This window comes from Heterocephalus glaber, unplaced genomic scaffold (genome assembly GCF_053883595.1).
Source record: "Heterocephalus glaber isolate CG9 unplaced genomic scaffold, H.glaber_assembly_v1.0 deba00001504, whole genome shotgun sequence".
Classification (NCBI taxonomy): domain Eukaryota; kingdom Metazoa; phylum Chordata; class Mammalia; order Rodentia; family Bathyergidae; genus Heterocephalus; species Heterocephalus glaber.
The window spans coordinates 37,521,718-37,537,121 of NW_028258324.1; the positions used below are offsets into that span (position 1 = coordinate 37,521,718).

The 15,404-nt window shown below is 38.6% G+C and overlaps 1 protein-coding gene across 1 annotated transcript in view; it reads right to left on the reverse strand.

Moving 5' to 3' along the window:
* The window catches only part of Kpna4 (karyopherin subunit alpha 4), a 60,640-nt gene extending 50,300 nt beyond the window's left edge, over positions 1–10,340 (reverse strand). The window contains exon 1 of the mRNA XM_087186460.1: positions 9,972–10,340. Coding sequence (XP_087042586.1) covers positions 9,972–10,040 — 69 coding nt within the window. The 5' untranslated portion in view covers positions 10,041–10,340. The remainder of the gene's footprint in view (positions 1–9,971) is intronic.
* Between the last annotated feature and the right edge of the window lie 5,064 nt (positions 10,341–15,404).

Below are 15,404 nucleotides of genomic sequence, written 5' to 3' on the forward strand. Positions count from 1 at the left end.
AATAGCTAGAACTTCTGGATTACATGTTAACTGTTTAACTTTTTGAAGAACTGCAAAACTGCCTTTCAAAGCAGCAGCACTCCCCCTCCCCCTTTTTTCAGTGCTAAGGATCAAACCTAAAGCTTCGTGCAAGCTAAGGAGACTCCTAAGGTATATCCCTGAGGTATAATGTAGTCCACATCTGCACCATTTCATATTCCCATCAGCCCTGTATGAAGGTTCCACTTTTCTCACATCATCATCAACAATTATTACTGTTTTTGTTTATTTTGTTGCTGTCATCCTGTTGGGCTTGAAGTGCTATCTCCATTTTGATTTCCACTTCTTTAATGACTAATGATATTAACCATATTTGTTTATTAATCTTAAGCTTTTCATCACTTAAAGATAGTGTCATTATTTTACAGCTGGAGAACAAAAGCAAATTAGGATAAAATCTTCAAGAAAATAAGGAAAATGCAAATGCTTTACATTTTGTTTGATAAAAGAGCTGACCATCAACCCAATTCTATAGTTATACTTGTAATATAATTAATGTATCCATATAATATTCAAAGACAAAATAACCAACTGTCTACATCTCTACTGGTTAGTAGCACTTTACAATTTTGTCTTCAAAAGGTTTTTTTCTTCCTTTTCTCTTCACTGTCCTCATTCTGTGGCAAACCTGTGTTTTAAGCAGAAGGACCAACAAACTCATCTTCAACACAGACACCTGACCTCACAGTGGCCAATCACAGAATGATACTCCACAGTCAATAGTGATGAGTTCAGGTATAAGCACATAAAATCTGGACAATCAGCTGGGCATGGCAGTATATATGCCCATAATCCTAGATGCTCAGGAGCCTGAGGCAGAAGGATCACAAGTTTAAAGCCAGCCCGAGCAATTCAGTGAGATCATGCCTCAAAATAAAATTAAAAGGGTTCTTTTAGGATATAGCCAAGTGGCAGAGTGCTTGTCTAGCATGTCAAGGTGCTGGATTCAATTCCCAGTACCAGAAAAAACAAAAACAAAATAAAAAACTTGGACACAGAGCCTTCCCTGGACTTTGACTAGCACCAGTAGCATAATTAATGTCCATTATGGTCCTGAGTTTACGTGCTTAAGAGACAAGATCCCTTCATTAAGACTAAACTAATTTGAGCTGGATTTCTGTTCCCTAAGATGTAACTATTATCATATAAAAATCAGTTCATTCTGCCTGAAGTTAATCAGATTTAACTTTCAGTGCTAACAACATCAGAAAAGACCACAGTACTCTTAAACTCAGTATTCTAAAGACAGCCAGAAAATATTTAGGTTTCCTATCTATCTCCTAACCCCAGGAATGATGTAACAACTGTTTGAACATCTTAAGACTATTATTTTGCTTATGTTTCTGGACCATAACATCTGGATGTTGCTAAAGGCAACCAGGGTTAAAGAGGCAGGATGGACAGCAAATAGGACTGGACCATTTAATACAACCAAGCAGAGACCACTCAAATGTAGGGTTTTTAGGATATAACTACAAAATAAATTGATGTAATTGCTACTTTGAAGAATCACACACATATCATAGAAACAAGAACAGGTATTAATAGTAGATACTGAATAGCTAGTTTTCATTAGAGAACGGGACACTAGGCCAGCTGAAGTAGCTCATTGGGAGAGTGTTAACAGCGTTTAAAATACTCTGGCTAATACATTACCAGCAAATGTCTATAAATAACTTTAAATCATTATGGATACTATACAATGTAAATTAGAGCTGTTTTCTAGTTAAATTTAGAATCTTGTAAGAAACCAGCTACAAAATCTACATAAACATTTATTAACCTACTTACAACACAGGATTAGAGAAATGAAGTCAGAAGCTAGCAATTTTGACAGTTTGGCTGAAACATGTGGAAGAAAGTAGGCTTTTAATGAGGGAGAAAGGAAAACCTTTTTGATTCCTGTGATTAAGATTATAACACAAAGCAGTAAAAAGGAACTGCAAGCAAAATGTTATTCTGACAGTTAACATTTACTGGATGTTTACTAGGATTTAATATATGATGAAGGAAGTTGACTTAGTAGAGAGATGATGTTAACTTTCATAACTTTTAAATGGAGGAACTAGGGTTCAAACCCAGACCTAAGTGACTCTATGGCCTGGATTCTTTTAACTCATATATTAATAGCATTAAAAGTGACAGTCATTCATAACAGAACCAATGATAATTAAAACAGTTCTCAAAATGTGCTCCATGGGCTACTATGGGGAGCCCTGAGATCTTTCCTGATAGTTTCAAAGATCAAAACTATTTTCCAATACTACTACTAGTAATCGTGCATGAGTGCATACACACACGTGTTAACATTTGCACTGATGCAAAGGGAGTCAAACTGCTAGCAGTTTATCATGAATTAAGGCAACAGCACCTAGCTATAATCATGTCACTGCATTTCATAGTTTGAAAATAAAGCAAGTTCACTTAAGAATGACCTTGATGAAACAGTAAAAAATAATTACATTTATTAAATACTGGCCTCTTCCCCCTAATTTTGTGATAAAACAATGATTACACATAAATCACTTCTGCATAACAACTTCTTCAGCTGGATGACTGTCTCAAAGGAAAAATACTTGTACAACTGAATTGTGAATTAACTAGCCAATTTTTTGGGGGGAGCACCATCTTTATTTGAAAGGATGACAGAGAAATCATGGTTATTTAGACTTAGCGTTGGCAGATGTTTTCATAAAAATGAGCAAAGAAAGCCTCTGACGTAAAGGAAAACAATTTATAATATCTACTGCCAATGATAAAATTTGAGCTTTCAAATGAAAATCAGAATTTTTGAAAACTTGTGTCTACCACCATGGCCTTAACAGATTCCCAATACTAAGTATTTCTCTGAACTGTGTGGTGAGAATAATAATTGTGAATTATTTATTGTATGATAAAAATCTGTCAGTATTTAGAAGACCTGTGTAACTTCAATCTTTTGTCAGTGATACATTGTTTTTCAAATAAACTAATGTGTCACAAAATTGGGCAAGATAAAAGATACATGTCAAGAATCAAGAAATATCACATACAGGTACAAATTCCCTAGGATCAATGTAACCATTATGTATATCTAAATAGTACCAATAACCTTAACAAAAACAAGATACATGTGAAGTTGAAAATCAGACCAATGTCTATGGACCAATGTATTTTAATGTAACAGTGAAGAAATGTTCACTAAAGTGGCTTGAGACTATGTTACAACTAAATGGTATAGGATCAAAGAATAATTTTCATAAGCATACTGAAAACGCAGTTATTTTTCAAATGCCTATCTGTTTAAAGCTGTATGTTCTTCATATACTTCAACACTGCATCTCAAGGCTGAATTCAGAAATAGACATAAAAATCCTGCTATCTTCTCTTAAACAAAACATTGGAGACTTGAAAAAATATTAAATGTAGTCACTCTTCCTATTTTTGGTTTTGAAAAATAAATTATTTTTTATTAAAAATTTTATGTTTAGTTGAGTATAGTGGTACATACATGTAATCCTACTTATTTGCCTGTAATTCCAGCTACTCAGTAGGCTGAGGAAGGAAGATCCAAGTTCAAAGGTATCCTGGGCAATTTAGCTAGCTCCTGTCTCATAAAGGTCTGGGGATGTAGCTCAGTGACACAGAGCCTGCCTATCATTCCAGAGGTCCTGAGTTCAACCCCCAGCACCACTAAAATAAATACAATATGTTTATATAAAATTTTTTTTATTCTTTCAAAGAACCAACTCTTGGCTTCACTGATTTTTTGTATCGTTCTCTTGGTCTCCATTGCATTGATTTCTGCCCTGATCTTTATAATTTCCTCCCTTGTATGAGCTTTGGGTTTGTTCTGCTCTTCTTTTTCTAGAAGTTCGAGGTTCAGCATCAGGCTGTGTAATTGAGCTTGCTCTGTTTTCCTAATGTGAGTATTCACTGCTATGAATTTTTATATGCTTAAACATTTAAAAAATTCTTAATTTTGATTTTCCAAATGGAAAACATGAGTAGAAATCCACAAACATAAATTCATGGTCCTTAGTGAGCTCCAAACCTTTGAAAACTTCTGATTTAAGGCCATTATAAACAGGTATATACTGTTCTTATTTTGTAGGTGCCAATCAAATGATTGTTTGTGTATTTAACTATAGAAAAAGGGAGGCCCCTTTAATCCCATCTTTTACCAAACCTAAAATGGAAAGCACAGAAAACAGATTGTGTTCTCTACTGTTCAAAGCTCACAAACGATACACAATTCAAAAATCTCTGGGAAAACAAAGAAAATGGTGGATACTTATTTTATCCCATAGACCAGTGGTAGCAAATCTATGGCAGGTGTGCCACAGCTGGCTGTTTGTATTGAAAGCTCTAAAAGGTTTGCCATCACCACTATAGACTATGCTAGGTATTCTCTCACAAAATCTTTTAATCAAATTTGAGATTTGTATTAAGGCTGAAAGAAGTTAAAGGAAGTACTGTAGTATGGTATAGTATGAAAAGTATAGACTTTACTTTGACATACCTAAATTAAAATCATTCCCTTGAATGTTACATTCCTAAGTCTAAAGCATGAGTTTCTTCTTTAAAATGAATTCAATAATTTCTACTTATAAGACTGAGAGAATGAGAATACAGTTAAAAGCATGCATAGCAGGTGCTCAAAAGTCTTCTTCAATCATACTCCTTCCTCTGTTCCAATACTAAACCAGAGAGCAACTAAGATTAGGAATCAAGGTTAACTTTTTTTTCCCCAGTACTAGACAATGAACCCAGGGGCTTGTGTATGCTGGGTAAGTGCTCTGCCACTGAGCTACATACCAGCCCCAGAGATAAAATTTGACAACACACTCTCATTTCATCATTACAGTCCTCAGGTTGATGAATACCTATTCCAGAAAACATTTAAAAACATTTATAAGGATCCACTACCACTATCAGTGATTAGGAATCAATGATTAAAAACTACCTAAGTTAACATGCATGAGGCCCTGGGTTGAATCCTCAGCACCAAAAAACAAAAGAAAAATATCTATGCATTTTTTCCAAAGTAGTTTTATACTTTCAAAATTAAACTAGCCTATAGTTCTGTAGTAGTTTGTATACTCATTAAACATATTAGTGATTATGAGAAACGAGGATATCTCTAAAAAAATTATCAATGACACTGAACCCACTCAACCCCCAAAATATGTGAAACTAGGGGAGTGGAAAAAGGGAGGTGATGGTGGGGAAATGTTCATTGTGTGCTACGTGCATGTGCAAAAAAAGAGAACAAAAGGATCTGGCTCAGAAAATGAAACGAATAAAACATCTTGATGAAAAAAATTATTAATGAAACAATTCTGAAATTGATTGCCTCAAAAACCTAAAAAGCTAGCAGAAAACAAATGAACAATCACTTAATTACTAAGTATATTTCTATCAGATATTTCATATTGTCACCTGCTTAGAGTAATATACAAAAAATTAGACAGCAGTTATTTTAAGTACAGTAAATATGTTCCAAGATTTGTGATGAGAAAGGTCAGTCTCTAAAAGTTAACAAGACTTAATAGCTTAACAATGCTTTTCACTCTGCACACTGTAGCAAGTCACTAAGGCTATTTCTAAACAACAAAAGAGCCGATCAATTTTATTAAACTCTTGCTAACCAAGGAACCTTATTTATTTTTAAAGTCCAACTGACTTCATATTTTATGTTGTGTGGACAATCACAGTTTCTAATTCTGTAGCATTTTAATATTTTTATATTTAAAATATTTTTCTAAGATCTCATTATTTTTCTAATATCTTATATTCTATTTTAGCCTGAATACTCAAAACTTTTATGAAAACTATTCTAGAAACTCTGTAAGAGAATTCCCTTCTACTTTAAAAACAAACTTAAATGAACTTAATTTGTTTTATCTTGACAAATATTTTTATAGGAAGTTTGCTAACTACCCATTTCTTGTGTTGTATGGTGTACTTTATTGTTACTATTTTCAAGCTAATATTGATGATCTTCTATCACACTGCTGGGCAGAAGCAAAGCTTTGATGGATATTACCTGACAATTCTTGAAAATTATTTGAAATGGATATTCAAACATACTTCCTTTGACACTTCTGTCTTTCCAGAAAGTTAGCAACGATCATACTTTGGAGGAGCCAGAATGGTATATCCAAAGGAAGTGACGAATACCAGACTGAAAGCCATGAATCAGTTTCAACTTTAACAGAAACTGACTTTAGAAGGGTCACTAATTCTCTGTGCCCAAAATGCCCTTCAATAAGCAACTTCATGTCCCTATATTAAAAAGCATTCCCATTCACAGTTCAGTGTAACCTAAAGTTCAATGTGACTTGTTACATATACACACACAGGAAAAAAAAAACCCAGCCCACTATAGATAAGGGAATAAAAATCAATTTTACTGAATCCTATTAAATTATCTCCCCTCCCTCCAGAAGAAAAGCTAATGATGACAAAATTCTCAGAGAATTGCTAGGCACCTCCCTAACACTAACCTATTAATCTTTATAACTCTCATGAAGCAGACATCAAGCATCTCTAGTTTTAGAGATGAAAGAATGGTAAGACTACGTGATTTCCTCCAAGGTCACACACAAAGTTAAAGATCAGATTAAACTCTAGGATTTTGTGCTCATCATTTCTAATCAAATAGATCAAATTTTTTTTAAAGGCTATAAGTCAGTCTCTATGCTATCTTTTATACATATACCAATAAGGTAGTCACTAGCCATATGTGGCTATTAAGTACTTAGAATGTTTAACAGTTCAGACAGACTGTAATTATAAAAATACAAACTGGATTTTGAAAACTTAGTATAAGAATAACATAAAATACCTAATTGATTTTTTTAAAACACAATATTACATGACACAATGGTATTATAGATATATAAAATTAACTGTATAGGCAGGCAAGGTAGCACATACCTGTAATACCAGCACTCTGGGAGGCTGAGGGAGAAGGATCCCAAGTTTGATCCCAACGTGGTCAACTTAAGTGACTCAGCGAGAACTTGTCTCAAAACTTAAAACAAGGGCTAGGGATTCAGCTCAAGACAATGGCCCTGGGTTCAATCTCCAGTAAAGGGGGGGGAAACCATTGTACAGCATTGGTCTATACTTTTTTTCAAAGACCTCCCAATGAAACAGGTATCATCATAATACCTAAACCAAAAAAGCAGTATTCTCCTAGAATTTGTTGTATTCTACTTGCATTATGATTGCAACACAATGTAGTGACCATATTTGGAGGGGGAGAAAATGGACACAATAATAATGTTTTGAGAAGGCATGTACATAATTAGCACATATTCAAAACAGGCCATTATAGTGTTCTCTAAGGATAATAAAAGATATTTGTCTCAATACAAGTTATGTACATGTGATTTTACAGAAGCTTTTTTCTTTTTCAGTGCTGGAAATTCAACTCAGGGCTTCCTGCACCTTAGGCAAGCACTTTACCACTGACCTACATATGTGGTACCTACCTATGCCTGGTATATATGATTTTGAGTAAGTCACAGTGAGGAGAAAGTACAACTTTCCATTAGCATCAAATGTCATTTCCTCAAATGGAAAAGTGAAAACATTCCTAATGTATATACAGGAGAATCAGTTACTAGAAGGGCCCAAGGTACTTGTCAAATAGCTGCCTAATACATATTTTATTTATATTTTAAAATCACATAGTAGTCTAACATAGACTCACCACTTAATCTGATTTTGACTAACGTGGCAAGGAAAAAGATCAATTTTAAAAACAAGGATAACTTTAGAAAAAAGTCTGGAAATTCAATAAAGGTAAAATAGAAAAGTTTCTATATGACCCATACACCCACACAATATGTACTTGAACGTTCACAGTGGTATTATATATATTAGCCAAAAAATGCTAACAAAGCAAATGTTCATGGACTGATGAATGGATAAATAATGTGACACAGTACATCCCTATGTTGGAATATCATTTAGCCTGAAGGAATGAAATATTGGTACATTATTGTCACAATAACATGTGACAGGGATGAACCTTGAAAACATACTATCTTGAAACAAGCCAGCCATAAAAGATCACAAGTTGTACAATTCTATTTATATGAAATGTCCAGAAAAGGCAAATCCAAAGAGACAGAAAGTTGTTGCACAGGGCTGTGGTAGCTGGGAAATGACTGACTGGTAATGAGCAAGTTTCATTTTGGGTGGTAGAAATGTTTGAAGATTGATTTTGGTAATTGCTGAGCAGCTATGAATATGCCAAAACTAATTTTAATGGGAGAACTGTAAGGTATATGAATTAAAATCTCAGTGAAGATACTAGAAATGTAAAGTGTGTGTGGGGGGTATAGAGTTTGATAGGCACTTCATAACTATTTTTCTGGATTCTGTGGTATTTATTAGTTTTTAAGTTTTTTTTGAGACAGGGTTCCCTTTGAAGTGCAGAGTGCAGGATGGCCTTGAACTCATGGCAATTTTCCTGCCTCTGACTCCTGAGTGGTGGGATTACAGGTGTGCACGGTAAATTTTGCAGCTAGTGACTTTTAACTAAAAATATCTTTCATCACATTGTTGAAGAAGCAAATAAATTTACTGAAAGTCATAAATTGGATATTTTAAAGGTTGGCATGTGAATTATTTCAATGAAGATAATGAATTTTTTCATTAGAAAAAGAACAAGGATATCATCACATGTAAACCTTTAAAAAAGAGTAACGACAACGTTGGACATACAGTTTTTCAAACAAATGCTCAAGTGCAGAAACATCACGGGAATCTGAAGATCACTGTATAAAAATGTACAGAAGGTCAACGTTAAAAAAACCTACCACTTTCTCTTAAAAGGTAAATTCTTGACTCAGAATGGATTAAAAAAAATAAATTCTTAAAGCTGAAAAGAACAAGTGTTTCATCAAAAAAATCCCACTAGGATGTGTGTGTTTTTAACACATATACCTTATGTAGGCTGAAAACTTCAAGGAACTGTATGCAAGACCACGAAGCTGCCCGCCCCCCCAATATTAAAGCGTGATGGTGCCATTCCACAGCCCACCCCATCCCCCACCTCACCCCCAGCAGGTGGAGGGAGGATACTGTAGATCAGAGGATGACAGTTTTGTATAACCGTTTGGACTTTGTACATCAGAATGCAGCTGGTGGTCTCCACTTAGGAAAGGGAAAAGAGATTTGTGGACAAGCTGAAATAAAGGGTATCCTCTGCTTGCAAGAGGGAACACCGTGAGCCACATCTTGAATTAGCTATGTTCAGAGTAAAACAGGCCGCTGGAAGAACTGTTAGTATCATCAGGACGGCCTCTCACGCTGGGGTGGCTTTTTTTTTTTTTTTTTTCAACGGAGAAGTTCACTCCTGTAGTTTGGATATTGGGGAGAAGCAGGGGTAAAGCGGGAGTCGGGAAGACGAGAAAAAAAATGCCTTTGCCTTTAAGTGGAGACGCCTCGGGCCTTGCTGAGGAAGTTCCCAGCCCCTATCGGTTGCCGCACGCTCGTCCCACAAAACCCCCTCCCGCCGCACCAGACATCGGTGCCCGACAAGAGCCGGCCTCTCCGCCGCCAGGAGCGAGGAGCGGGGAGCCAGGAGCAGGCAGCGGGTTGGGGCCGGGGCATCGCAGGCCGCCCGCGCACGCCTCTTCTTCCGGGGCGCTGCGCCGGCCATTCCGCCCCTCGCACCCGCGGCGGCCGGCTCTGCGGGGCAGGCCTAGGCCGCGCCGGCTGAGCCCGGGCACCTCGCTCCCCGGCGGAAGAAGAGCAGGCCCGACACAAACTTCCCGGCGCGTCGGCCGAAGCGTCACCGGCCGGCGGCCCCAGCGCCATTCCCCCGCGGCCCGGCGGCGGCGCCCGCCCCGACTCCCCACACTCGCAGTCCCGGCAGGGACCCGCCCGAGACCCGAGGCCCACGGCCCGCGCCCGCCGGGGCCCGTGAGTACCTCCAAGTCGCGGCCTTTGTTCTTGAAATTCTTGAGCCGCTGGTTGTCCAATTTCTCGTTGTCCGCCATGGCCGGGCCGGCGATTCCTTCCCCAGCCCGGGCCCCGCGGGATCCACCCCAACCACCGCGCCGCACAGACACTCCCAGGAACCGGGCCGCCGCCTGAGCTGCTGCGCCTGCCGGGCAGCCGCTTCCTTCCTACTCTCCCCCACCTCCGCCGCGGCCTTCTCCTCCTCTCCTCGCCCGACCCCCCCCCCCCCGCCCTAGCCCCAGCGCGACGGCAGCTCCAGCGAAGACAACTGCGGGGCCGGGCGGCGGCTACGGCGCCGGAATGTGCAGCCGGCTGAGAGGGGGAGGCAGCCTCGATCTGAAGGCCCCGGCGCCGCGGCCACGCCCATCGCCCCCAGCCTTGCTTGCCGATTGGTCAACCTGGCTCCGGTGTGTTCAGCCAATGAAAAGGGGCGATGGAGAGCGGGCGGGGCGGGGCGGGGCGGGGGGGGGGGAGAACGCGAAGGGGAAGAGAGCCACGCAGGGAGGGAAGGGCCGGGGGCCGGGGGCCGGGGGCCGGGAGGGTGGAGGGGAGGGGTGTGGCGAAGGTTGGGCGAGGGGGGACCACGTGGCTGGGGAGAGGGGGAGGAAATGAAAGAAGTGGATTGGAGGGGAGGCAGGGAAAGAGAAGGAGAGGCCGGGGGAACGGGACCGGAGCGAGTGGGTTTGCTGCGCTAGTCAGTGCGACCCCGGACGTCGGGGGTCCAGGGGGAAGCCGAATTAAAGTAACGTTCTTTTCTTCTCCGTGTGCCGCTCTTCCGGGGTGATTCTGGAGCGCTCTGCTCACCCAGCTAGGAGCCCTGGCGTGGCGTGTGGTCGTGGGCCCCCGGCCCCAGGGTTAGGAGCGTCTGGGCGGACGTGAGTTCTGGGGGGACGGCGGAGGGACGCCGGTGGGAAAGGAGAGGGGCCCATTAGAAGAATAGGATTAATCTTTGACCAAGTACCTGCAACAGGTAGGAACTTGGGAGGAGCTGACGGTCCTTGGACGCCACTTTCTGGGAATTTTGTTTTAGAAAGTTGAAGAAGCTGCTCGGCTGCAAAATGCTAATCTGGAAGGCGGGGACCGAGGCGCCTGACAGTGATAAAATACTGTAATTCTTTTGAGGAAAAAAAAATGAATTCCAAGGATACCATCTTTACCAGGAACATCGTTCGAGGGGCAGAAATAACACAAGCTACAAAAGAACGTAAAGTTTCAGTAAAGAGTATGAGAAAATGTTTTAAAATATATTTAAATATAATAGCACCTCACATGTGCTATGCGAAGTAGTTAGCAGCAACTTAGTTCAGAAGCAAAAACAGGCGCTGGATGTGTTTAAGTAGAGGTAGGAAGGAGAAAGCCTACAAACTCCTTTGTGGTCTCTTCTGGTCCTTTCGTGTCATTAGTGTCATTAGTTCTAGAACAAGTGCAGAAATAAACGCTTAAGGTGCAGACGTTTAACACTTACAGAGTCAAAGGAAAAAGACAAGGAAAGTTAAAAGTTAAAGACCAGAAAGTTAAAGACAAGGAAGCCGTGCGTTTAAACAGTATAAACGACAGTTGCCTCTGAAAAAGGGCAAATGAAGATAGCTGGAATACTATAGGAGTCACTTGAAGATGTTTTAATGGGAGGAAAGCTTTCTTTAAAAAAAAAAAAAGCTTAGAAGCAGAGTAATCTTTAAAGTCCTCAGTACGTTGCATACTTTCCACTAGGACTGTGGCAAACTACCTGGAAATAATTTACACTAAAGATTAACTTGACTGTAAATTGAACGCAGATCTTAAAATATAAATGATGAAGTTCATTATAAATTTGTATTCTCCCAAAGGACCCATTTAATTGAAGTATTAAAGTATTGTATTTGCATGCAAGTTTAGGATGAGACACTTCATTTGTAAAGCTGGAATATGTATTTTCCACCACCATGGACTTGGTCATAAAAAGGGTGCAAGAAAAAAAACTTAACTAGTGAATTCTTACTCTATGACTAGAAGTTATTCTGTAAGCATCCATGTATGGATGAATATTTTGTACTTCTTGAAATAAATTTCATGATTCTTTTCATGATGAAGTTTAGAGAATTGTCTGTTGTTATATGTCTTCATATCACACAGATACAACTAACTGTATTTGATGAATAAACAGCCCAAAATTCTCTCTGCAGAAAATTAAAATGAGTTTGATCAGCATTACCGAGAGAGATGCAACACAAATAGGCAATAACCACACCTTGTAATTGTATTTGTTTAATGTCTGACTAAAGTCTGTTTTCCTCTCTAGACAATAAGCTCTCTGAAGTCAAGGACAATCAATATTTGTTTTGTTCTCTACTGAATACTTACCACTCAGTAGTACTTGCCACATAGTCTGCACTCTTATTTGTCAAGCACCAGAACTGAATCTAAGCTTTTTCAAGGGTGGGTCCCTGAAATTGAAAAACAAATCAACACTTATTTATAAAAACGTGTAGATTGAGTTGTTACTGCTTTTAATTTACACTGAATTTCATGGAAGAATACTTGATGTTATGCTCATTCTAGGGTTAAAACGTAAGGAATAAACATGTTTCAGGACAGAACCTTCTACATGTTTAAAAGAGTGATACATTTTGTAAAGACAAACAATTATCCTTAATTATAATTTGTAGGTAGTCTTGTTTGCTGGCCTAAATTCTTCAGTTGAAATTGTCACTGTTCAGTTGCCAACAAATTTACATGTTTAATGCTTGTACTTCCAGTTCTCCTAAGATAGAAGATACATAATTTATCAAAAGGATAAAGAAGTTTTTCAGGAAATTGGTAATTGCTTCAAATGCAACTTGGCCAACTAATTGGCAAAATACAGTAGAATTAACCCTGGTTAGGAGGTTTTATTTATTTGTTTTTTGAGACACAGTCTCACTGTGTAGTTCAGGGTGGCCTTGAACTGGAAGCCAGTCTCCTCCCTTAGCCTCCCAAGGTGTAAACCACCACGCCTGGCAAGATTTTAGAAATTTGATTTGCCTGACTGAGGAAATAGTAAAATGCAGAATCGTAAAGAGGGCTGCTGTAGCAACTTGCTGTATATTAGGTAGCAAGTAAATTTATCTCAGTTCTGAAGGATATGAAGTCCAGTATCAGGGTGCTAGCAAGATTTCCTATCAAGTGAGGGTTAGCTTCCTGGTTTGCAGAGAGCTGTCTTTGTATTTTCTATGACAAAGCAACTAGAGAGAGAAAGCTCTCTTGTCTCAATCTTCAAGAACAAATTAGCTCTTAAAGGCCTCACAGGGAGAGGATTTCAAGATGAATTTTGGGGAACACAAACAGTCTGTAGGAAACAGAATAACCAAATACACAGTTGTAACCATTGTAAAACCTATTCTACTTAGGATACCTGCTTCAAATATGCTATTCAGTTTTAGGTAACTTCATATCCTGACTTACTATTTTTGGCATAGGGAAAATTTGGAGATACTTAAATTCAATGAATCATGAAGTTCTCAGAGTCATATGAATAAAGAAACTGTTTTGCAACAGATCTGTGAGGGAATTTATAAACTAATACACAGGGCTTGGGTTGGTAAAATATATCTCAGAATTATAATTGTTAATTATTTCATTTAAACAGTTTGGATTATTCTTATAATATGTACATTAAATAGAAAATTGTGGAATCCCTCTAATCTATGTATAGATCTTATTATGGTCTTTACTGTTTTGGGAATACTTTGGATTATGTGTGATTTCAGCAAAGTGTACTGGCTGAAAAAAGAAATTTTGTATGTAGCTAAATCTCACTAAAATATAATTTGTGTTTGTTATAGTTGGGCTGCTTCCTTTTTGACAGAGATAATCAAACCTTGTGAATATAGTTTGTCCCCCAAGTTTTTATGTATTGGTAGCTTGGTCCCCAGTGTGGTGATGTTGGGAGACCTTTAAGAGGTGGGTCATGGCAGGAATTGATTAGGTCTTAGGGGGCATCCCTCTCAAAAGGGATTAAGGTAGTTCACCTGGAAGCCAGAGTTAATTCTCAAGAGAGAGTTGTTCTAAAAGGAGCAAACCTAGCCTCTCCCCAACCTTTGGCTGTCTTGCTATGTCATCTTTCCCTCATACATACTCATAATTCCATCTGCCATGATGTGATGCAAGGGGTGGGACTCATTAGAGCCATTAACTATGCTGTTTAGACTTGCAGCCTACAAAGCTAGGAGCTAAATAAACCTATTTTCCTTAGAAGATACCCTGCCTCAAGTATTTCACTGCAGTAGCAGAAAATGGACTAATACAGTAATATATTTTCTCTAGAAAACAAAACTGGTCAGGTATTGGGGGACTTCATTTCTTTTCATTGCTAGACTTTTCTGATTTATAATTTGTTGGAAACTGACTTTAGTTTAACTAAAGAAGGTGAGCTGGGTAAGAGATGATGAAGTAGAATTGATATTAATTTGATTTAAAGAGGAGAATCACCTAGTTGTACTTTAGCTTCATGGTCTTTTTAAAATTTAATTTTGAGTATCTTAATTGGAAAAAAATTAGAATTATAGGTGCAACTACCACCCCAGTATTTCTCACTTCACACAAGCTCCCTATTTTTTTTGTTGTTACTGTTTTTCTCGTGTGTGTTTGTGTGTGTGTGTGTGTGTGTGTGTGTGTGTGTATTGAATTCAGGGCTCTGGACATGTTAGGTAAGTGCTCTAACCCTGAGGTTCATCCTCAGCTCTTTCAAAAATTTGAGACAGTGTCTTGCTAAGTTGCTCATGCTGCCTTCACAAACTTGTGATCCTTCTGCCTCAGCCTCCCAAGTAGATGGGATTGAAAGCATGTGCCACCATGCCTGGTTATCCCTATTTTTCTATACTTTTTATTTTTGAATAATTACAGAGTCATGGGAATTGAAAAAAAAGCAAAGGCACAAGGAGATTCCATCTCCTTTGTTCCATCTCCATCTCCTGTGTCCCAATGGTGCCAGTTACATATACTATATAACTGTAGTATAGCATGGTGTAACTATCAAGGCAGATAATATTGATGTAGTCCACAGAGGTTATTTAGAGGAGAAGGAAGAGATTAGAATGTAAATAATATATGAAAGTATCAGGGATACTTATATAGTAGAACTTTTAACATTATGTGGGAAAGAATTACATAGTGATAGTAATAGTAGTTGTTACTAAATATTAAGTACCTGCTATATTTTAGGGCTACATGAATTTACATTAAGTTTTGGTTTGTTTTTTTTTTTTGGTTCCGGGGATTGAACTTGGGTCCTAGCACTTTCAAGGCAGGTGGCGGAACCACTGAGCTAAATCTCGGCCCTACATTAAATATTTTAGTAGTATCATTATTGTTATTTGTATTTGTAGTATCATTTTTTCTATTTCCTTATAAATAAATAAGGGTTATTGAGCACTTATGTGTTAGGC